This window comes from Fukomys damarensis, unplaced genomic scaffold (assembly GCF_012274545.1).
Source record: "Fukomys damarensis isolate Sample0158 unplaced genomic scaffold, DMR_v1.0_HiC HiC_scaffold_36, whole genome shotgun sequence".
Classification (NCBI taxonomy): domain Eukaryota; kingdom Metazoa; phylum Chordata; class Mammalia; order Rodentia; family Bathyergidae; genus Fukomys; species Fukomys damarensis.
This window is the reverse complement of record NW_022900948.1, coordinates 26,350,156-26,373,917: the sequence shown is the minus strand read 5'-3', so window position 1 is coordinate 26,373,917 and position 23,762 is coordinate 26,350,156. Positions and strand designations below refer to the sequence as shown.

General features: G+C 42.5%; 1 protein-coding gene across 7 annotated transcripts in view; it reads left to right on the top strand.

The window, feature by feature from the left end:
- Ptpn3 (protein tyrosine phosphatase non-receptor type 3) overlaps positions 1–23,762 on the top strand; it is a 110,147-nt gene that overhangs the window by 35,904 nt on the left and 50,481 nt on the right. For 6 of the 7 annotated variants that reach the window (XM_010639295.3, XM_010639293.3, XM_010639292.3 and 3 more), the window contains 7 exons: positions 2,526–2,633; positions 2,709–2,751; positions 5,235–5,313; positions 10,588–10,632; positions 14,084–14,136; positions 19,915–20,035; positions 21,191–21,278. In XM_010639295.3, the coding sequence (XP_010637597.1) occupies positions 2,526–2,633; positions 2,709–2,751; positions 5,235–5,313; positions 10,588–10,632; positions 14,084–14,136; positions 19,915–20,035; positions 21,191–21,278 (537 nt within the window). Of the gene's footprint in view, positions 1–2,525; positions 2,634–2,708; positions 2,752–5,234; positions 5,314–10,587; positions 10,633–14,083; positions 14,137–19,914; positions 20,036–21,190; positions 21,279–23,762 lie in introns of those variants that run through there. The other variant, XM_010639298.3, reaches the window with a different exon arrangement.

Genomic DNA, 23,762 nt, shown 5'->3' with positions numbered 1-23,762 from the left:
ATTCCCGGTAAAAAAAAAAAAAAAACACAAAAAAACAAAAACCAAATCAGGATCTGGGGTTGCTTCCCTTGGTCTCCAGATAGGGCTGACCAGTTAATTGTGTTGTCCCTCACGTGTCTTGTGCCGTGATGATTCTGAAGCACTGGATGGCATTTGTTACTCTGTGCTACAGTTGCTTCCACGGCCAGGCCAGGAAAGGGCACTTACTGTGGGTCTGTCTGTGCGTACACCACACATGCCCAACAAACACTGTGCAGTCGAGGCCTTTCAGCCCTGCTCTGGAGTGAAGCTGTGCTGAATGTCCCAACCGGCTTCTCACTTCAGGTGACAGAGCGGCAAGACAGATAACCCTGCGTGCTGACACAGGCCAAATCACTCTGAGGATATGTTGAGCGGCATTTGAGTATTTTTAGCTATGAGTTGAGAGTTTTCCTCCCCTAGGCACACTTCTGGATTCCTCCAGGAGTCGGAGCCACACACATCCTGAGAAGCCAGCAGAGACTGACCCGGGATTAGCGTTTGCTGTGGGTAATCCGTGGCTTGGTCATGGTGAGCTTACTGTAATTATAACACGTGAGTTTCTGATTTAGACATTACTTGAGAACCTCTGCTAGAGGGAAGGAAGAAATCTTAGAAAGCCATTCGTCTAAACACATATCTCTTTTTATTCATTAAGTTTATTGGTACATTTTAGGTATACAATATGATGACACCATCAATGGGAATTTGTACTTTTACATGATATGTCTTGGTTTTTATTTTTTTCCCCATTCCGAGGCCCTCTTGTCAACCCTTCCACTCCTCCCTATTTATAAAAACTTTGGTGCTGTTTTTTGCTTTTCTCATATTTATTCCTTTCCATTATGCCTCCCACTTCCCCTTCCCCCTTTGGACCTTGTCTTCCTATTTCAAATTATCTATTACACATTTTGATCCCTATTTACACTTTCAGTTTCTCACACCAAAGACAAGGTAGAAGGTATCACAGTCCCCAACTTGAAACTATACTACAGAGTTACTATGATAAAAACACCATGGTAGTGGCAAAGAAACAGACCTGAGGACTAGTGGAACAGATCAGAAGGTGCAAAAACAACTCCAGACACAGTCAGCCACCTCATCTTTGACAAAGGGGCTAAACACCCTCACTGGAGGAAAGACAGCCTCTTTAATAAATGGTGCTGGAAAAATTGGGTTTTAACTTGCCAAAGATTAAAACTAGACCTGTATCTCTCACCATGCACTAAACTAAAATTGAAATGGATTAAAGATCTAAATATTGAAATAGAAATACTAAACCAGCTGGAAGACAGGTTAGGTAGAACTCTTGAAGTTATTGCTGTGGGAAAAGATTTCATGACCAAAACCTCAGTTGCACATGAACTAGCACAAAGAACCAACAACTGGCATCTCATTTCATTAAAAAGTTTCTGCACTGCAAGAGAAACCACTAATAGTGTGAAGAGACAGCCCACAATATGGGGGAAATAATTTTACCAGCTGTTCTTAGTAGACAAAGGTCTACTAGAATACACACACACACACACACACACACACACACACACAGAGGTCTAGAATATATAAAAAACTTTAACAAAATCAGATCCCCCAAATTTAAAGACCGAATCTAAAATTGCGCATCTAAAATTAACAGACATTTCTCAGACATAGAAGTAGAAACAGCAAATAAACATATAAAAAAATGTTAAACATCACCAGTCATTTGAGAGATGCAGATGAAAACAGTGGCTGAGATTCCACTTCACTCCAAAAAGAATGGCTGCTATCAAATCACCCAAAAACAAATGCCAGTGGGTCTGTGGGGAAAAAGGAAACCTTCTTCTGCTGGTGGGAGTGTGGACTGGTGCAACCACTGTGGAAATCAGTATGGAGTTACCTCAGAGAATTAGGATTAGAGGTTCCATTTGACCCAGCTATCCCTCTGCTGGGTATCTTTCCAAAAGAATTACAAGGATTATACCACAGCGATATATGTGCACCCATGTTTATAGCAGCACAGTTTGTAACTGCTAAAACTTGGAAACAGCTCAGTTGCTTATCAACTGGAGACTGGATAAAGATGTGGTTTGTTTGTTTGTTTATTGGCACCAGGGATTGAACTCGGGTCCTTGCACTTGTGAGGCAGGTGGCAGCACCACTGAGCTACATTCCTGGCCCCAAGATGTGTTTTTTTTATTAAATGGAGTACTACTCAGCCGTAAAGAATGAGAAACTAGAGATTTTGATAGCATAAATGGATGCATATTGAGGCCATACTTTTAAATGAAATAAATAGAACACACATGTGCAAACTCATATCATTTCAAATCATACTGATGTAGTTGTCTTGGCCCTCCTTGCCATAAGTATGGTACAACCTTGTGACTTGACATTATGAACTCTTCTGCTTTGGGAAGAGTGTGTGCATAAAATCTGAATATTTAAACTTTCTTTTGCCTTAACAAAGACACTAATTTTTAATTTATTTTAAAATTATTCCCACTTGATTTATTTTTTCTTCCTAGAAACAAGACACTGGCCAGTCACTTCTGGATATGGCGTATGCCCACCTGGGTGTGACCGAAAAGGAGTATTTTGGTTTGCAACATGGTGAAGACTCAGCCGACTCCCCTGTAAGTGCCAGCCTGTAGAATGTGCTGAATTCTCGCACAGCTTGGTTTTATAGCTTATATTTTCTCACCCAACAGAGATGGCTTGAATCAAGCAAACCCATCAGGAAACAGTTGAAAGGTTGGTGTGATCTTTTAATTTGGGTTGTACATTAGGTGTTTGCAGCTTGTTTCTTTCCTTCCATCATTAGGGTGCCTGTATTGTCTGCTTCCTAGATTCTGGAGGCCCAGGAGACAGGGGTGAGATGATTTCTCCCTGTCTCACTTCTGAGTCAGCAGACCTGCTGCCAGATGAGCCCGCAATGATCCTCACCAGTGTGGGCAAGAAGGGGCTAGGTGAGAGCAGGCAGCTCAGAGCGGAGAAACCCATGTTTCTTTTTAGAAAGAAGAGGAAGAGGAATGATCTTTTTCAGCTGTGTGAGAGCCGGGATAGGAAAGACAGAACTCCCTTACTTTACAGTATCACAGTAACACTCCCTGGAAGTTGAGCCATAGGAGCACCATGTCACAAAAATGAGATTGATCCTTCTAAAACACAGCTTATCCATCACGAGTGATCCCAGAGCACTGGTTAACTCAGGACTACTTAAGCCACATCTCACTGACCCTCTGCCTTGATCTGTTCTCAGTCTAGCTTTCCACCATGCCTGACCTTGGTCCCTTTTATGAACCAACTTGGCCGGTCTGCCAGGCCTCCTCTGTGCCTTCCCTCTGTTCCCTCTGCTGGGATTGCTTTCCCACCCATTTCCCTAGATCTAACTCTTGTCATTCTTCAAGGCTGCTCAGACCCCATCTGTTCTACTGAAGCCATTGGTCCTTCTGCTTTTGCGGTCACTCATTAGTGCCTGCTTCAGGGCTGAACACTCTTGGGCCCATCTCATAGTTACGTACCTTTAGCTTCCTCTCAGAGCTGCAGGTCCCTTGAGATTGGGACTCTTGCCACATACCCCCTTGCATCCCTCATGACCCCTGACACACACGAGGTGGCCAGTGAATGGGAGAGGGATGAAAGGTAGGTGGCTTTGTACATGCACATGACCCCACACACACTCACACCTATACCCCCACCCCCAGGTGGGAAGGCATTGACACAGGCAGCCATGGCTCTTCTCCCAGTGCTGCAGTCACCTGGAGCTGAGTCCTCAGAGTTCTGATCCTCCCATGGCTTATGTCTTTCAGGAGCACCCCGGGGAGTCACAGAGCCTCTTACAAATAAACACCTGCCAGTGTGAATGCACAAGAATGAGCGCACACGCGGCATGGATAGGTGTTATTATTCATTCTGTCTCTAACTCATTTCTTCTGCAAGAATTTCTAAGATCTCAGACTGGCAAGGCACTAGACCAAGCTCTAGAAATGCAGCCCCAATCAGCCAAGTGTGAAAAGAGACAAGAGGAATAGGAGGAGAATGTTTATGACAGTGCTGAGCATGAGATAGGATGCTGTGAGTGCCCAGAGGTGGGTGAGAAAGACAAAGAGGCCATGCCCAAGACAGAATTGACAAGTTAGACGATGGGGGCGGGGTGCTTCCAGGGGAATGGAGGGATTCTACTATCGCCTGAGTTGCAGGTAGTGAGCCTGCAGACAGAGTTACACCACCCCCCGCGGGAACTCAGGCATTGTACAGATGCATTAGATGTACACCCACCGTTAGAGACACTGTGAACCGCAGCCAGAGGTGAAAATGGAAGGTACTGAAGAGATGGGTGGGTAGAGCCTTGAATGAGCCAGAGTAGAGGAAGAGCAGCAGGGTCAGCGAGGGGAGCAGGCTCAAGAAGGACTTGAGCTTCAGAGTTCTGAAGAAAAGTAAGAAAGTGCTAAGCACATAGAGGAGACTGGTGCAGAATGATCACAGGATCTTAGCAACACAGTCTGATTTTTTGTTGCCATATCTATCAGAGGAAACAGATGAATTTTATCCACACAAATGAATTGACTCCTGGTGTTGATGCATAAAGCCATATTTGAATATTTTCATTGTGTGATATTCAGTAACATAGTAATCATTTAATATGCTCTGCATTTAAAACCTGAAATGTTTTCCAATATAGAATAATTTTGAAATGTCTCAGCAGAATCAGAATCCTCAGGGCTCTAATTCTGGCCTTGCCTCTAGCTGTGACCTGCGGCAAGTCACTTACATCTCTAAGCCTGTTGTTGCCGCATTTGTAAAACAAGATCTGGGACAGCAGCTTAGCATAGGCATGGTGTTGTTTAAATTATAGAATGTGCATGAAAGTGTTTGAAAAGTATAAATTGTTATTTTAATATAAGCCTTATTTATCTGGGACTTTTGTGTAATATGCTGATTTAAAGACTTAGAAAATTTCTACTACAGATAAGCACAGCCCTATGTTAAATGTGTAATGAGAGGAAGATGATAGGGTAGTCTATGCTGATACTGCGTGAATATTTTTTGCAGATTTGGAAATTTCTGAAACAGTTAATTTATGTACTCCTTATTTGAAATTAGCCCTTTTGTAATGGGAAAAGCTACAAAAATACATCACTTCAGTGAAAATATACCACTTGTAAGAGAGTAACAGCTTACATACATTGACTTTTTAAAGAGAAAACTTAATTTGTCTTTGAAAAATGTTGTAGGAGGTTTCCCCTGTTCCCTGCATTTTCGAGTAAGATTTTTTATACCTGATCCCAACACACTGCAGCAAGAACAAACCAGGTAATAACATTTTCTTAAAGTTTTCTATTTAGTAAATAAAAATAAGTAACCACTAAAAATGTACTTTTCATTTTATAACTATGCCAGATAACTTCATTTGGGTATGACTGCACCAACAGTCATGAGCCAAGTAAGAATACAAGTACATATATTGAAATTTTAGTTGGTGGATCAGTTTTAAATCTTGGGCCTGCTTCTCTCACCTCCAGACTTGTCTCCAGCATGCTGGCACTCACCCCTCTCTCGCTTCACCTCCGTGTTGATGAGCAATGTGCTCAAAGGATGAAAAAATTATCGTCCAGTAATGCAGGCTGAATTTAGAAAGCATATTTGGAGAGCAGGCCATCCATACGTCACATAGCGCAGTACCCTTGCAGGCCTGGATGGCCCTTGAGGATGACAAGACCAGCAGTAGTCAGGACTTCTTATCAGATCCCCCGTTTGCAGGAGCTAGGACAGAGAACAAGCTGGACCCAGTTTATCTGCTGGTAAATCAGCAGGTGCAGGAAATAACGTGAACCAGATAAGGGAAGGAGGGCCTGGTAGGAGCTGTTTACCCTGCAGGGCTCAGAGGCTGTGCCGGCTCAGGTTGGTCTCAGCAAGTGGGTTTTCTGGGTGGGGACCACAGTGCTTAGAATGGGAGTGGGTGGTACAGGAAAGCTATTGCAGCTGGAACTCAGACTGTGCCAACAACCTTTTCTGTCTTTATTATCCATCCATTTATTATTCTTAGGAGGGAACCTATTTTACCACAAAAAAGCAATGGATGTTCAGAATTGTGGAATTCTGTTCTACGCTTATTGTGGCCATATGACCATCACCAGAGAGGCAGCATGAATTCAGACATGAAGTGCTATCTTGTTTTTCCTTTAACTTGTTAGTATGTTTAAAAGCCGGATATTAGCCTATCACTGTATTTTTTTTTTTTTTTTTGCCTTCTTTGTGCACCTCTTCCTCCACCATCTCAGACATTAAGGATTGGGCTGTGTTTACCATTATGTTACATTTTAAGCCAATGTAAACAAGGTCCGTGTGACTCATCGGGTTACCACCAGGAAGTACACACTGCTCTCGTTTTTTCCTCCACAATTCTTTACCTTGGTAGACTGGGAACAGTGTAGAAATGCTCAACCCAGCAGGTCATTTCATAAGCTGATGAATACAGAGTTGGTGCCAAATTTTATGAGAATGTGTTTTAAATAACCCTACCAAGGCTTCCTCAGACCAATACTAGGCAACAGATTCTGCGTGAGGGATACTTTGTAATGAGATGAAGAATCAGGTGAGGCCAGGTATGTCTGTGGTCCCATCTGCTGGAGAGGTAGAGAGATAAGGTAGGAGGATCAACACTAGCCTAGACGGCATACTCCCATCTCCACAAACATTACACAAAGAATTCTGTGTGTGTTCATTATGTATGTTTGTGATTATGTGTGTACAAATGTATTTTCATATGTATGGGGGGGGTTCTAGCCAGAGAGTTAAAAAAAACACAGCCCCACAATCAAATATGTGTTTATATATTTTTGTATCATAATGTAGTGCACACACATATTTGTGTGTATATTTCTGAAGACGTTTTATAAAACTATAGGAAACACCAAGAACACTTGAGTTTTTTGTTTCCTTTTTTTTAAAGATGGCCAGTTGTGACTCACTAAATAGATTTTACTACCAGTTGATAGGTTCCAGCCACATGTGTGGGCCGTACTGCCTAAACTGGTGACTGTCCGTCACATGGTCTCCCTGCTGGAAGCGTGGAGCCCCAGGTTCATGCACCCACTGGGCATGTGAGAGTTCACCAGTGACGAAACCCAGAGGAGGAGATGCCAGGTCAGGCTCACCCCGCAGTCCCCTTCCAGTGCCCCTTATGACTGTCGGCTGTCTCCTTCCTTCCTGAGAAGGAAAGATGCTCACTCCTGTCCAGTGGGAGCTGGCGGAATCTTGCTTCTGAGCTTTCCTGTCATTTAAGGGACATCTAAGGAAATGTAGGAGAAATGAAGCTGCTATCTTAGAAAAAGAGAAATTAGATGTACTGGGTCATAACATTATGGGTAGTGGGTGGGACTAGAGAGGCAGCTTTTACTTCAAGATGAGTAATAAATATTCATTCTTACCTAAGACTACCAGAATGAATCATTATGTAAACTGGGGGCTTTGGGTGAAAATGATGTCACTGTAGGTTGACTGAATGGTACAACTAAGTGCACCAGTCTGGCGCAGTGTTGACAGTAGAGGAGACTGTGTGTATGTGGGGCAAAGGACTATCTGTATCTTCCATTCAATTTTGCCACGAACCTAAAATTACTCTTAAAAAATAAAGTCTGGGCCAGGGATTTAGCTCAGTGGTACTGTGTTTGCCTCACAAGCACAAGGTCCTGAGTTTGATCCCTGGTACCAAAATAAATAAACAAACAGTGTATTTGATAAACAAAATTAACCCTATTTAAAAAACCAAATGTTAGCGTATCTAAAATATTTTTTTTTTTTTTTGCAGTACTGAGGATGAACCCAGGGTCTTCACACTGAGTTATATCCCCAGCCTTTAAAACATTTTTTAAAAGTTTTGAGAGAGGGTCTCTAAGTTGTCTAAAGTAGCCTTGAACCTGTGATCCTCCTACCACAGCCTCCCAGAGTGCTGGGATTACAGGCCTGTACCACCATGCCCAGTCTGTGACTTTATTAAAATTAACTGGCTCAGAGCTAACACCTGTTCGCTTGTTAGGATGGGCAGTGTCCCCATTGTAGAGTAGAATATAGCTTTTGCCTCCTAGGATATGGACTCCAGATTTCTCTTAATGCAGGAAGAGCCACGGAACAACCACTCACATAGCTTTTGTTTGGCTGGTAGGCAACTAGGATGACTAGATTTTTTTCTTGTGCTTGGGCAGTAGTCCACCATTAATTCTCACATGTTTTATGGAGAGGATGTCGTGTTCCAGTACATGAATTACACCCAGGACCTTTGTTTTAAACTACATTCCCCACCCTTTGTTTGTTTGTTTTGTTTTCATTTTTTAGATAAAGTCTCTCTAAGTTGCCCAAACTAAGTTTGAATTTGTAATCCTTCTGCCTCAGCCACCCAGAGTGTTGATATTATAGACTGTGATTGCAGCTTTGTTTTCTCACATCTTTTTTTAAAAACTTATATGAGGGATTTTTTTCCTATATTCCTGGCACATGGTATCTTATTTATTAGGCTCCCACTTTGCAGCCTATCTGAAAGTGAATTTTCTTTTTAAGGATATTTGGTTCCCGAGAGTTAGAGGAGTATACAGATAGTGTTTGTTGGTTTTAAAAGGATCTAGGCAAAGAGTTGTTCATTCCTCCTTTCCTAAAGTTAAGGTCATGGGTGGGGTATGCTGTAAGAAGGGTGATTACTTTTCTGTAGTTAGGTCTTCCAAGTTTGTCTTGTAAATAACTTCTCTTTATCCCAGTTGTTAAATTTTCTTTTTATTATGAGTCTCCACAACTGGTGTTTCTGATAAATTTAAATCATTCTAAGCAGAATTTCATTCACTGGCAGTCTCTAATTAAAATTTAAGCTCCTTCAAGATACCTACATAGTCTCCTACATTCAAGTTACATTCCACAATTCTGATTTCCTTACATGTGGTTTCCTGGGGGTGACTCAGAATCTTTGCTCAGTGCATGACAAGGTAACATTTGGTGAATGGTAATCTCCAGGTTCTGGTTCTCATTTATATCCCTAGGAAAATACACTGATTAGTTGGGCTCTTCAGTGAAAGCCAAGGTTTACCAGTGGATTTTCTGTAACTCTCTCCCTTTTTTTCTCTCAGTAGCATTGTAGCAGGAGAGAACACTTAATTCTAGTTGAATGTCAGCTTGGATAAACATAGAAACAAGCTAGAAAGGACAGATTATGTTCTCCTAGGTAGAAAAGAGATTCCAAAACCAAATGGGCATGAATCAACACACATAGGCAATATCATCTCTCAATATAGTTGTTAATTATAATTATATGATGTATATACTAAGTCTTTTAGTCAATAAATGTATAGTAAGTTGTAGTATACTGGGATTTTTCTCAAGGGTGTCTTAGTTAAAATAAAACATGCTGGCCCCACATATCCTGAGCATTGATTTGCTCAGCTGTTTAAAAAAGAGAGAGAAAGAGATGCTTATACTTACCTGAGTGTCATTAGGAAGCTAAAACCAGGGGAAACTACAAAGTACCATGTACATGGCTCAGAACTGCATATATGATATTGGAATACTGTTTAAAGCATTCACATCTCAAAAAGCCAGCCCCTTAACCTTTGTCAAACTGAGGAGATATGACAGTGATTGGTTGAAATTGCCAAAATGACCTCTCTCCTGCCCTTGTGTACTTTTACCATGTCTGTATTAGATTTCAGGAGGTTTCCCTTTTGTCCTCCTGACAAGTCTGTGGAATGTCTAGTCCTTTTGAATCTGGGTTTTAAAAAAGAGTGGGAGCTAGCAGCCACGTGTCATATGTGTGGTACATCCCTAAATATAAATGTCTCCAGACAGTTCGTAGTCTGCTCAGAGCTGTCGATGGCCTCCTTTTTACCCATCTGTCCCAGGACAGTGGTGCAGCCCTACAGCCTGAGGACCTGTGATGACTGGCTCAAAAAACAGCTCTGGGATTTTGAATTTGCACCGGCTGGTCACTCATAGATCAGTGCACGATGCGTCTTGGAGGTCCTGGCTGGTGTACTGATGTTTATGCTTTTGTTTCAGCACCCACAGTTCCTGGGACACAGGAAAAAACCCAGCTGGGTTTTTGTACCCCAGCCAAGGAGGTATCTTCACAGGCCTCCTTCCTCCTCTTAGCAGCTTCCTGCAGAGGGAACGTGGGTGTGCAAATGCTGGCATAATGTTCAGAACAGTGGCCTGGCAGTGTGTGGGGGCTGCTTGTGTGGAGTGCCTGTGGGCCCTGGTGCCCGGTTAGGAAGACCCAAGCTGGGGACAGGGGTACCCCCTGGCACCAGTACCAGTGGCATCAGTGATTGTAGGCAGGCTGCTTCCACTAGTCCACTCCTGCTCAGCCAGCACTGGTTGAAAACTGCCCCTACCCGTGGAGACTTAGGGTACCAACGTGAGTAGTCATTGTGGATGGGGCAGCCCTGAACGTACACTGTACTGTCTGATACCATTTAAAATATGTGAAGTTATATTTTTATGTATTTTGTTTCTCAGACGTACCAGTCTTGTCCTTCACTCTTCAAAAAAATGTGTTTTTTGCTTATTTTAGTTGCATATGAATTAATGAAAACAATTGTTTCATAGGCACTTGTATTTCTTACAACTGAAGATGGATATCTGTGAAGGAAGGTAATGAGAAATTTGCATTTTTCTTTTCCTGTCAGACTGGCCACATTCCTGGTTTTAATCTAGTGAGCATGTATTTCTGGAAACAATATTAAATCTAAACAAAGACTGGATGTTGAAAAAAGACATTAGGCTTTGAACATCTGCTTTCAACTCAGTCTTGGTTTACAGAAGCTGAGGATTGATAAACTATCTTTCTGGTAAGGACCTGTGAAATGTGAAAGGGAGAGATCCAGAATGTACAATTGGCTTCCTTCAGCAAGGTTTACTCGTCCTAACTCAGGCCTTCTGAGTCCTCCAGTTCCTGTCAGTGAGAGATTTTCTCTGGGAAGGTTCTTCCTCAAAAACAGGCGCATCTGCCTGTGATTCAGCACTTCTTCCATGTCCACACCTTCTCAGTGGTTGAAAAGCATCCAGTGATATCACGGAAAAGGAGGTAAAAGTCCAAGCCTGTGGTCCTGGAGCCTCCTCCAAATCCTTAATATTTTCTTGATTCATGAAAGAAACTGCAACAGGCAGACTGGAAACGACGACATTTCATTTCCCCTCTTTCCTCCTGTTAGAATAGTTCTGTTGAAGAGGGTCATCAGAGACCACTAGTGTGCTACAGACCATGAAGGAGCTGACAGTCTAGTTGGGAAATGAGGCAGGAAGCCAGAAGCATTTAGGCCCAGTGTGGGCACTGGAGACCATGATCAGTGTAGGATTTTAGGAGCTGCTTTGGCTATCATGGGGTGGAAAAGTCTCTCTGGGTTGCTGGTAGGGACCAGCATTGGAGATGTTAGAGAAGTGAGGAGTTGGATTTCCCTGAGCAGTGAGAAGATACACCACCCCATCGTGTGCATGTGGGTGCATGCAGCACACACACAGAAACTGCTGGTAACCACATTTCTGTGGCTTGGAGAAGGCAGAAAGGGCTTTTCATGAAAAATGCAGGCCCATTTTACATCCATGAGGGAGAGTAGAGCAGACTAGTTGAAATTTTTAAAAGCCAGAGAGATATAGCAAGACCACATCTACAGAAATTATGTCAGTGTACACAAAGGAAGGCCAGGGTTTTGATCCAGGTGGGAAGGAAGAAACAGTGATGATGGAGGAAGTGATGCAGACATGCAGGCTGGGATCTGGGGATATAGAAAGGGAGATTTAAGGAAAGAGCATGAGCAAGAAGAAACAAGAGCCTCCTTATGAAGAAAGGATTGCCAGGCCTCTTGACTATTAGCAATCCTAGAATGGTAAACTCCTCATAATGTGGCTCATCCTTCCTCTGTGTGAGAATTATCTTTTCTCTACCCAGGGAGATCCTACTCCTTACTTTCCTACCAACCCCAATTCTGGCTTATCGCAGTAATCCACAAAGGCTTTTCCAGCACATACCTGCAAAAGGAGCTGCTGAAATCATATGGCAACTATAGCGTCCACTGTTCACATTCAGCCTTTGAGCCTATTCTTGATCATCTCCAGAGATGAGAGTGATCAGAAATGAGGATGAGGCAGCCTTCTTACATTTTTAGATAACTCCAGGTTGAAATTCCCCACTGCTCTCCTGGGTCTTAGCTGCCCTATACAGCCATAGAAACTTGTTCTGTCCCTCTCTTCTACACACTTTTATTTTTTCTGCAAATGTTTTGCAAATAACTGTTGATAGCAAGGTACTAAGCTGTGCTGGTCTAGTAAGGCAGGAAAGAGCTCAGGAGCTTTCACTTTTAATCTCACTCTCCAAGTAGAGAAATTGGTTATCTGTGTGAATCAGTGGAAGTGTTTTGAGGACTTTAGATTTCTTGCATTCCTTGTCAGGTCTGCAGATGGCCCTGACCACCTCTCTTGAGGAGAGGATCTTTGCTACCAAATGTTTTCCAGGTCTGTATAAGGCCATTTGTGGCCAGGGATGTTTGGACCGGCTTGTTGGAATATGGCATTTCTCTAGGATGTCGAGTCCCCTGGCTTGTTGAAACCATCACTGGTGTCCTCCTTGCCCAGAGGAGTGATCCAGGCCCAACTCTTCACTCAGCTCATGGGAACCCTGAAGCCTAGAGAGGAAGAACTCTCTAGGCGTGTGTGGAAAATGGAGAGGAGAAAGCAGGCTTCTGGTGTTCTGTAGTATGTACTTTGAACATCATTCTTTGGAAATGTTTTTTGTTTTGAATTTGTAGGATTGTTCTTTCCATTCTGACTGAGCCTCTTTAGCCTCTTTCTAAGGTGTCCTCCAGGTCTCTCTGTCACCCGCTCTCCCTCTAGCAGGGACACTGGCTAGATGTTGAGGCCATCTTGGTAGAAGAGCAAATGGCTGATATTCATCACGTTTCTGCCTGTTTTCCTGTGAGATCTCCAGGGGAATGATAAATGATCTGTAGACCTAGAGAAACATTCACAGGTTCCAGCAGGAATACAGTTACATGAGGGAAAATAGGACGCCTAAAGGGATGTTGACTTCGTACATAGCTTTAGGATCAGCAAACAGTGCAGTGGACAGGAAGGGGAACTCTGGAGGGCCAACCAGATGAGTTAGAGAAGAGACAAGTCACATCTTGGGAACTCCATGGGCTGCCATGGAAGCTGCATTTTTTTTCCCCACTTTCAAACTGGATTCTGGGAAAGTACTTTTAAAATCTCCTTATCTCCCAGTGTTAATGTTAAGCATGTCCTCCTTTTCCTAGCCCATTCTACCCAACAGGGATCCTTGTTCCTACTCTGCTGGCAGAGCTCCTGGGAAGAACAGAAAGTCCAGGGAGAAAAGAGCATTCAGAGGATTTGAAATCTGACTTAGGACAGGTGGAGTCATTGGCAGAAATGGGGTGTTTAGGAGGAAATTAGAAAATCTGCCCCAACTCTTTGGATTTATGGTAAATGATAGAAGAGTGAGAGAGGCAGACAGATGGGTGAACCCTGCAGCTCTTCAGGAGGGTAAATACATGTAAGTAAGAATCTTAAGTAGTTACAGTCAGTTGAATTAAGGAATTGTGAGTGTTAAAATTCAATATACTTTCTTACTTTTCTCTTTTAAGAGGATGTCACTATTCCACAAAGAGGGTAATTGAGAGTTACAAAGTCCCTAGGACTCAGGAATGTAGTTAGAGAAACCTGCACAGTCTCAAGTCTTTACTAGAAGGATTAGAATACTGCCCATTGATGTAAGAATCTGGTTTACTTTGTTTCAGATATAGGGGCCTTACCTTTCTTGACCAGTCAAATACTGGCTAATATTAGACCCTTAGCTTCATGATATTTGGGATGTATATTATTTTAAATATGAAAAAGTTATTTTTTAAGATCCTTAGTGTGTTACATTTGCTTCATTATATGAGATTGGTTTGTATGATAGAGTAGTTTTTCTTACAATTCATGTTGTTCCTTGATGGCTGCGAAGAAAAGAAAGACTTGTGTTACCTATGATCTGTAGATTCTCAGGCTCTTACTGGTTCTTGTGACTTTGCTAATGTGTTTCTCATGACAGGTTAACCTGCCCTCTGAATTCAGCTGTGGTTCTGGCTTCCTATGCAGTACAATGTAAGTCACAAAGGGAGTATTTTCATGGGTGAACAGATCATTCTGACTAATGTATTGAGAAAGCCACTTGCTTTTCTACTGACCAACTCCCTCTTTTTCCAGGAATCTTGTGTGGGTAGCATATCTCTGGCTGCCCAGATAGCCCCACTTTTGCCCTGATTTACTCTGCCAGCTTGAGGATATTGGGTTAAGGAAAGTAGCTCAGAGGACAGGACTGGATGAGCTCTGCTGTGGCTTTCTCTCCTAAGGGAATCCACAGAACAGTAGGCAACTATCACACATGGCATTTTCCAGAGCCTTTGCCCAGGTATTTGGATTTGATCTCCATACAAACCCTCCTGGGACAATATTTATATTGGTCACCTCTTATAAACATGGAAACTGAGACACAGCTAAGTTAAAGCATTTGCTGGAAGTGACTCCTGTTGCTTAATGCCTGCTAAAACACTCCTGAGATCATATGAATTTATTTTTAGAATTTCACTATAGCTAATGGATTATATGCTGGTCTATTAACAGCATTATCCAATAGAAATGTATTGTGAGAGCTGCATATGTAATTCTGTTTTCTAGTACCCACATTACAGAAGGTAAAATGAAATAGCTTAGATTAATTTTTAATGATTTGTTTAGCCCAGTGTATTTAAAATACTATTTGAATATATAATCAATGTAAAAATATTAATGAAATATTTAACATTTTTTTTCATACTAAGACTTTGAAAGTCAGTCTGGATTTTACACTTATACCACATTTCCATTTGGAATGGCTACATGTGGCTAATGGCTACCACGTTGGATAGAAAGTCTAGATGGAATTTTTCATTAAGGGTGGTTTGAACTAGATTTGAAGTTTACCTGTCCAGTTAGTTATATATTCCATGCAGGTTCTGTGGTAGATGCTGGTTGTGTACAGTAAAAAGGGTATATTGTTACTAGTAATTAAAACAAAAAGAATGCATGTCAGATGGAAGACAAATGGAATATCGTTTCATAGTTAGCTGTGCGATGCTAATTTATCAACACTGTGTAACTGTGTCACAGCTCAAAGCTTAAGAAACCCCCTGTACCTTCCCATACGCCCAACCCCATCCTGGCCTGTTAGCCCCTTCAATTGAGTGCTCGGTAGGCAGTTCAGGACAAAAAGAACAGGTGTTGGGGGTGGAAGTACTTGCCCTCTTCTCATCTCAAAGGAAGCAAAATAGAAAAAAAGGGTATCAGGGGGTGTACTAAGGTGACTCCAAGGCTGCTTCGTCCTCTGGCAGCAAGGAACAGAAACAAGAGAAAAGAGCCAGGTAGCTGGACCTTCAGCTTACCTGCCCACCACCTGTGTGGATCCAGGAAGTGGGACAAAGAGGTTGTCAGGAATGCGTGCATGACTACACAGTGAGCCTGAGTAGACAGGACCCGTGTTACCCCATCATCTCACCTGCACTTTCTCCTCCCCGGTGAGAAACTCAGATTCCCAGGTTTGAAGGTTCTCATCTCCCTATCGTACACCTGGAACAGACCTGGCCGTGTTGCATCCATGTGGAAAATGGCATAGTCACCAGTCAGCCTGTGCTTTGTGGACCTCTAGACCTCTGCCTGGTGGATCAGCTGGAGACTGAGCTCTTCCAGATCACAGAGCACGTGGGGTGTTCATAGCTAAAGCTTTGGGTTTCAGAGGCAGAAACTGTAGAAAGAAGACAGTCTCACTCTGTTTAAATGGCCTTTTCCATTGGCCACTTATGTAGTATTACTTCTTTGAAGCCCAAGTTTCTCACTGTAAAAAGGTGGCAGCAGTGAATTATGACAGCTTGCGACACAGCCACTTGATTTAAATTAAGTAATACCCTGACCATAACCAGATGCAAAAATAACATGCTACTAAAAATTCTTGATTGTTGGACCTTCCGTCTCGGAGTCCGCGTGAGCATGCATTGAAGCCGTGTCTCCTGGGTCTTGGCTCTTCCACTTACACCTGCACGGCCCTGAGCGCTCAGTTTGCTCACCTCTCTGTCAAGGGGGGATATAACAGTGTGTGCGCCACAGAGTTGTGTGACGGTAAAACAAATGACTGTCTGTGAAACTCTTAGAATGGCGCTTGGTGCGTGGCAAGTGTTAGCTCTTAGTGCATTTTCATGTGTACCCTAAGGGAGGTGTCTAGAAAATGTCATATTGTGAATAATAAACTGTTTAGGAAGCGTATTTAAAACAGTCCGTCCAAGTTCCTATAGTCAGATCTCTGCAAAAGACTGCTAAAATGGCTAAGACAGTTATTAGCACCTAAAATGCAAACTAGCGTCAATGGAAATATTAGCATTATCAATATATTGGTATAATCCTGGTTTATCAAGCTGTTTCAAGTACAAGCTTTTTATAGTCCCCCACTGTCAGTAAATAAATGTATACATTTGCGTACTTCGATGCATATGTTCTATAAGATTAATTCTCGGATACAAAATTCCTGGATCAAAAACTAATTTGGATTTTTTTTTTCTTTTGGTACCGGGGGTCGAACTCAGGTCCTTTTGCTTGTGAGGCAGGCAGCAGCACCACTGAGCTCTATGCCCACACCTAATTTGGATATTTTATCTGATAAGCTTTGCTCCGTTTTCCTGAGATGGATGTTTAATACTTGAATCCTACAGGGATCTGCTAACCAAAAGCACATTTTCTCATTACATAAAAAAATATATAATCTTTAGGTAAAGTAGCCAAAAAGACGTGATGGCGAAAGATTGCCCATGGCTTGTCAAAGGTTTATGAGACAAAAAGAATAAGGTTTTGGGGAATGTGTGTGAATTCTGTAATGTTCTCTGAACCAGTGTCACATGGAGGCTCTGCACCAACCTCAGGATGGAGAAAGCTTGATATTCTCCCCAAGGGCTCTACACCTTGGTAGTGGGACAGACAAAGGCCCCATAATATAAGCACAGAGGCTGCACCCCATGCTGTTTGAGGAGAGTCTAGAAAAGCATACTAGGAATGACCACCAATAAGAGCCTCTGAGATCAAGTTGGATTTGGAAGAAGGGAAGATAAAGGATTCCCCAGAAGAACCGTTTGATAGCTTACAATGCCACACTTTGTAAACCTGGGCAGACTCTCACTTTGTTGCATAACATATTATCAGTCAGCCAAAAGAAATCATAAAACTTAAAATTCAAGGGACTTTCCACCTGAGTACTTATTTTTTTCTGCTGTAATTAACATTTGCCTGTATTGCTTCCCAGCAATAAGAAATGTATAACTGGGGAATTTGCTGCATAATAGTTAGCAAGCAGACGAGAAGAGTGACTGTGGTCCAAGGTTAAATTTCCAGTTAGCAGCTGAGCAGCAGTGGCAGGTCCATTTTTTCTCAGTTTTCTTCTTTAATGTAGATAAAAACATTGCTTGTTGTTGGCTTATCTTAGGCATCAAGTAGAATGGTATCTTAAAATAAATGTGCAAACCATCCAGTGTTTTACAAATATTTGTGCGGTTTAACTTTGTTTCCCCCTAGTGGTTGGCAAGGAGAGCTTTGCACAGAATAGCTGCTTAAGATGTCAAGGGAAAATCACCGAGCAGAGAGGTTTGTTGGCTATCTGTTAAGTTCAAAACTTTACTTTGCTAAAGAGAAAAGCTTGAAGTTCATGTTTGTGCAATGGCAGCAGGGTTGGAACTGCTAATAGGATGGATTACCAAGTTAGGATCCAGCAGGGTCTTCATGAGCTAACAAACCAACAGCCTTTTGGCTCAAGAAAGTCATTCGCAGCCTTTGATTAGCCTTTGGGGACATCAGCAAATGGCCAGCAGCAGCTCACAGCCTGGCATACAGGGTGGCAGAGTGGTAGGGCACTGACAGGGCTAGGATCCTGTGGGCTCTGGTTTTGACCCTACATAAAAAAGTGGCCCTGGGGTAAGGGTAAGTCCCTACTCCTTAGGGCCTATTTCTTCCCTTTTAACATAAGGAGTTTAAACAGTGATTCTGATTCTTTCCTTTTTGGGTACTGTGTGTCAAGGCATCGCAGTGTTTCCCCATAAGCATACTGTTGTATACTGAATCACACACAAACTTATCTGCCGTACTTGCACTTCCAGAATGCGGCCTAACCTTGACAGAGTCTGCATAGATCATTGGGCTTCCTGCTCTTTCCCCTTCCACACCTGAGCTTTGCCATCAGCATCTCTGAAAGTTCCGAGGATCTGTGTCCCTGAGCCCCTACTGGGTGCCATGAATGTGACCCACTCTCAGCCCCCAAGAGACAGGTTGAGGAGGAAACAGATCCCTCTGTGGTGGTGTGGATTTGAGAGACAAGCAGTGTGAGGGCAGGCAAGGGGAACAAGGCTGAGTAGATGTGGACAGACATGGCTTTGTGAGGAAATTCACCTAAGCAGCCACGTGGCGGGCGCATCTCCTTTCCTTCTGGGATTGGCCATGAGCATCAATGGCTTTCCCCTCACTCGTCCTGGTAACAGAGTTGGAAATCTGTTAAATTGGTGCTCTGAAATTATTATCGTGAGTGTCCTCAAAAGCCTCCTGGCATTGCAGCCAGCCACAGAAAGAAACTGAATAAAACTCTTGGAAAGATCAAAGTTAAAAAATTTTTTTAAAAACCGAAAATCTATTTTTATTGGTCAAGGAAATAGAATATGAGATCAGCTGCCCACCAGAGCACAAGGGAGGGAAGCACATGCAGGCCAGTTGGAAGGAGGCTTACCTCGCATGCAGGAAGCCCAGGGTTCAATCCTCTACCCCACAGGAAAGAACCCCTCCAAGATCAAGACCCTCTCACTCCTATTCTTATACCAATAGAAGAACTGTGTCTTGGAGAAGGGAAGATGATATTCCCCTGGTCCTGCCCAGGGTCCTTTCCCCAGTCCCCTCAGTAGTCTAAACACGAATTGTTTGAGTTCTTGGGGCACTTGTGTATACCTGTGCAGGTTGGGCACTGCACAACTCTCAAGAATACCTGTCATGTCACAGACAGCAACAATTTATGTCCACAGACAGCAGGCACTCAAGGGGATCAAAGAAGAAGTACTGCTTGGTCCTGGAATTAGTTAGAAATCCTCTCATGTTTCTCTTCTTCATTTATCTGCAGGTCCCCCACATGATTCCCCTGACAATCCTAGCATCTCTCCTATCTTTGGACCTCTGATCACATGATAGTTCCCTTTCTTGTACACTTCCCTGAATCCCAGGGAGTGGTTCAGATTGGCATGACCTCCTTTCTACTCCCTATTTTCTTTTTTTTCCAGTGCTTGTGACTTAATCCAGGACCTCACACATGGTAGACAAGCACTTTACCACTGAGCTATACCCTTACCTCTTCTTTATTTTATTTTAAGAAAGGATCTTGCTGAATTGCCCTTCCTGGTCTTAAACTACAAATCCTCCTGCCTCAGCCTCCCAGGGTGCTGGGATTACAGGCCTACACCACAACACCCAGCTCCCTACCCATTGTTTGTAGAGGCAGTTGGTGTGGTGCTGTAGTAACTTGGTGTGCGAAGGAGCCTACACAGTGCCTGGCATTTTTCCTGGTATGTTTTCTCCAGAGGTATGGAACCTGGGTTCCAGCACTGTCTCCATGTCTGCTGGGTGTCCTCAGGGAGTGGTTCATATGCAGTAGTGTTTAGTTCTCAGTGAAGGTTCAGATGAGAAGCTGCAGTCCTGTGGTGGCAGAACATGTGTGAAGAGTGTTTCCAATTAATATTTTCCTTGCAGTGCAGTAGGCGCGTGTAAACGCCAACCATGTTAAAAACAAATAAAGGCAAAACTCATTACAATATTCCCCTCTTTCTGTCTGAACAGCTCATTGTGGAGACTTTAATTCTTCCGTACATCATCCAGGCTATCTTGCGGATAGCCGGTTCATACCAGATCAGAATGATGACTTCTTGACCAAGGTGGAGTCTCTCCATGAGCAGCACAGGTGAGGGGTCTTAGGTGACCTGCTTTGGAAGCACAAGTCACATATTTTCAGACATCGCAGCCCCCTGTGTTTGATGTGGCTTCTCCTTCCTTTTGCTCATGATCCTCTTTCACGATGTCGGGGTGGCTTTTGAACCTTTGAGCTGTGGTGGTGGCGGGCTAATTTGGCATAACTAGCTTTTCTATGAAGTGTAAAATTCAGTAGAACTGAGAGAGCTGGCTGCTGTTTTCCTTTTCAGGGTGTCATTGAAATTGGTTAATTCCTGAAGGAAAGGCCTACTTTGAAATCTGATTGCCCCACAAATTGACCCTACCAGGTAAACTTTTTAGCAGTTTACCACATTTAATAAAGCAAGCCAGTCCTTAAGGTGTTGCTGAGGAAACAGGTAACCGGACAGGCAGTCCAAAGGGCTGTGTGCACCCCTGCACCTCCTGGGTTCAGTTGGTGAAAACTGCTTTCTTTCCACATAGGGAGTACCAGTCTTCTGCAGCTGCCCCAGACAAGCCTTATCTCCAACAACTGTGCCCAGCTCCTGCCTTCTCTTCCCTTTCCCATCTGACTCAAAACTATTGTGACAGCTGTTCAGTTTGTGTCAGATGAGGGCCGCACTAACCCAGAGGCCAGCTCTCCGGGGACTGCTCACTTCTTGGGAAGGCCATAAAAACAAAGGGCAAGCAACCAATGTATCCTCTAAGAAGGCACTGCCAACTCTCTCTCCCAGAATTACTCCTCTGGCAGAAGTCAGTATCCTAAAATAGGACAGGGCCAGTGGTGTTTGAAGTTTGTGCCACTGCAGAAAGAATAGACAAAAGCAGTAAGACCTAAAGATTACCTGTTAATCGAGCGATTTGGAATGACGGGGGTAGGAGCCATGAAAGGTGACAGTCTTCTCCACTGAAGATTGAGAGCCCACTAAGTGGGAACAATTGCTGAGTAAAGAGCAAAGGGGTTCGATGATTTCAAATTCAGTGAACAAGAAGAAAAACCTGTTACACTAAAATTTAGGGGTAGATTGCTTAAGAGAAGTAACATAAAGCATTTTAGTAACCTTAGGGGAATGTGGTCAAATTCTCTCTATATATTTTTTTAATGTTTAAATGTTGGTGTTAGTGTTATTTATTAGGTGTGCTTTGCATCTTGTCTTTTCTTCCACAGTGGGCTAAAGCAATCAGAAGCCGAATCATGCTACATCAACATAGCTCGGACTCTCGACTTCTATGGAGTGGAGCTGCATGGTGGTAGAGTATGTATCCTTGCCGTCTTTCAGTCCAAGATTTAAAAAAAATTTTAAATTGTAAAAGTTTGAAAACTTTGATGATGCTATTTCTTTCCCATTATAAAACACAATGTCTTTTAAAAAGTATTTGGAAAGTTTAACTAATAGTGAATTTTGTTGGTCACTTATCCAGTTGCTTTTTTCACCTTTGGCATTGTGCTTGAAAGACTTTCTTTTTAAGAGGTCAGAGATCTAGAAACTTGTAATTTTTCTAAGACTAAGATAGTATGGCTAAACAGGCAAAAAATGTGTAGAAATCCATTTTTCAAGTGGCAGTTTAGTGAGACAGTGTTTTTATTCTTTAATCTCAAATAGTGCTCATTTTAGAGTTAGTTACTCAGATATGGTAGTTTAACAAAAATGATGCTGGCTAGGCATAGTGACATACATATGTAATCCTGGCTACTTGGGAAGCTGAGGCAGGAGGGTCTTGAGTTCCAGGCCAGGCTGGGTAACTTAGTGAAACACTATCTCAAAAGTTTAAAAAAAAAAAGTCTGGAGATGCAGCTCCTCTATAGAGCATCTCAGTTTGATCCTCAGTACCACCAAAAAAGAAGAAAAAGAAAATGGTGGTATGATTGTGAAAAACAATAAATAGTTAAATTGGTTGTGACTGGTGTATTAGCATTAATATCTGTCCCTGTTTCTAAAAAGACAAGATGCAAAGTATACCTAATAGGTACTGAGAAAATTTCTATGTGACTCTATGTAGTAATACCAGCATAGACTGCTGGTAATGCCACAAGCTACATATTATCATTAGCCCCATTTTACAGATGGATAAGCCCATACTCAGGGACTTGATGGAAGTCACACAGCACTTAAGTGGTAACTTAAGTACACGTGCGGTCCCGCATTGTCTAATTGTGCCTGACCTTCTGCAGTGACCTACCAGCATCTTCTGTCAGTCACTGGCCCTCGTCAGACCCAAAGGGAGCAAACATCATTTGAACACCAAGTACTAGCCTTGTTCCAGGGGCTTTCGTAGGAAGTCATAGAAACCTTGCCCAATTGGTATTCTAATCATTTCCATTTCACAAGTGAAAAACCAAGGCCGTGGAAGTTGAATAAATGTACAGACTTTAAATCTAGATAATGTTTTTGCAGTTCATAGAAACTCTTTCATGTTTGTCTCACTTCAGTATCATAACAGTCCTGTGGTACAGTGTCGGTAATAAAGCAGGAAAAATGTATTGACTCATACAAAATGCCAACTTGAGGATTCCACTGTTTTTATTCCATTTGCAAATATTTGCTCTCCGGTAGAATGCTTTAGAGAACCTTAATATACAACAGTGAAATGAGACTTTGTGCCTGCCTGAGTTGATCTGTGCCTTCTCCGCCTTCAGGACTGTCGGTGAAATGGCCCTCCAGGGGTCAGGGGATTAGCTGGCTAGTAGAGATTAGCAAATCATAGAATTAGTAGGCTTGAGACCCAGTCCTTGGCCCATGAAACCGTTCGTTTATACCCATATTCACCCAGTTTTTGTTTCATTTGCTGATTTGTTCTTTCCTTGTACTATGATTGCAGGTGTCATGTTTAAAGGCAGCCCTGTTTTGCACTGTGCCAATCTGGCTTTGCTTTAAGCACATGATTTCAGTTGGGTTCCTGTCATGGATCTCTGTGGACTTCCTCCCATGTCAACACTTTCCCCATCCAGTTTCTCTAACTTCCCTTGTTCGTATTGCTGCTCATAAATGGTTAGTCCCACAGCAACAGGGAACGAACATTTATTGTTCCACCTACACACTAGACCCTATTCTAGAAACTCCATATACCAAGCTCTGATCTAGATTCTTATAGTCTCTTAATTTCAGCCTGATAACCCTTCAGTATAGGTTCTATAATCTTTACTTTGCGAAAAGAAAAAACTTGAGGCTCTTCTGATCCCAGAGCTACATAAGTTGATAAGTGGCAGACCAAAGGCTCACAGTTGTAACTAGCTCAAACTCAGTCCCTTTGTAAGTGCAAGCATCTGACTGTAAAACAGAAATGTATGTGACTCAAGGAAAGAACTGATTTATTTTTAAATTTTATTTGCTTATACTTAAGTGGATTTAAAAGCCTGTGTCTTCAGTGTCTACAGCAATGCCTAGCATATAGACTCTTAGTAAATAGTAGGCATAGTGCAACAGTTACCTCTTAATTGAATTTAAGGTCAGTTCTGTACTTGTGATTTTTCATCCTCATATCATAATAGCTACAGCCTTTTCAGTAATGGAAGTTGAGGTTTGTACAAAGCTATGCAGGGAAGAGGCCTTTCTGATTTTAATATGGCTATCAGGTGCTAAGTGTTGAGTGTTTAAAACTCAGTGTCTATTTACTGATTTTTGTAGAATGCGTGGGTTATCTGGCAACTTTCTAAACCAGGTTTTCTGACAGGCTTTGTGTGTGTGTGCATGCATGTGTGTTTGTGTGTGTGATCCCAGGATCACACGGTATATGTGTTC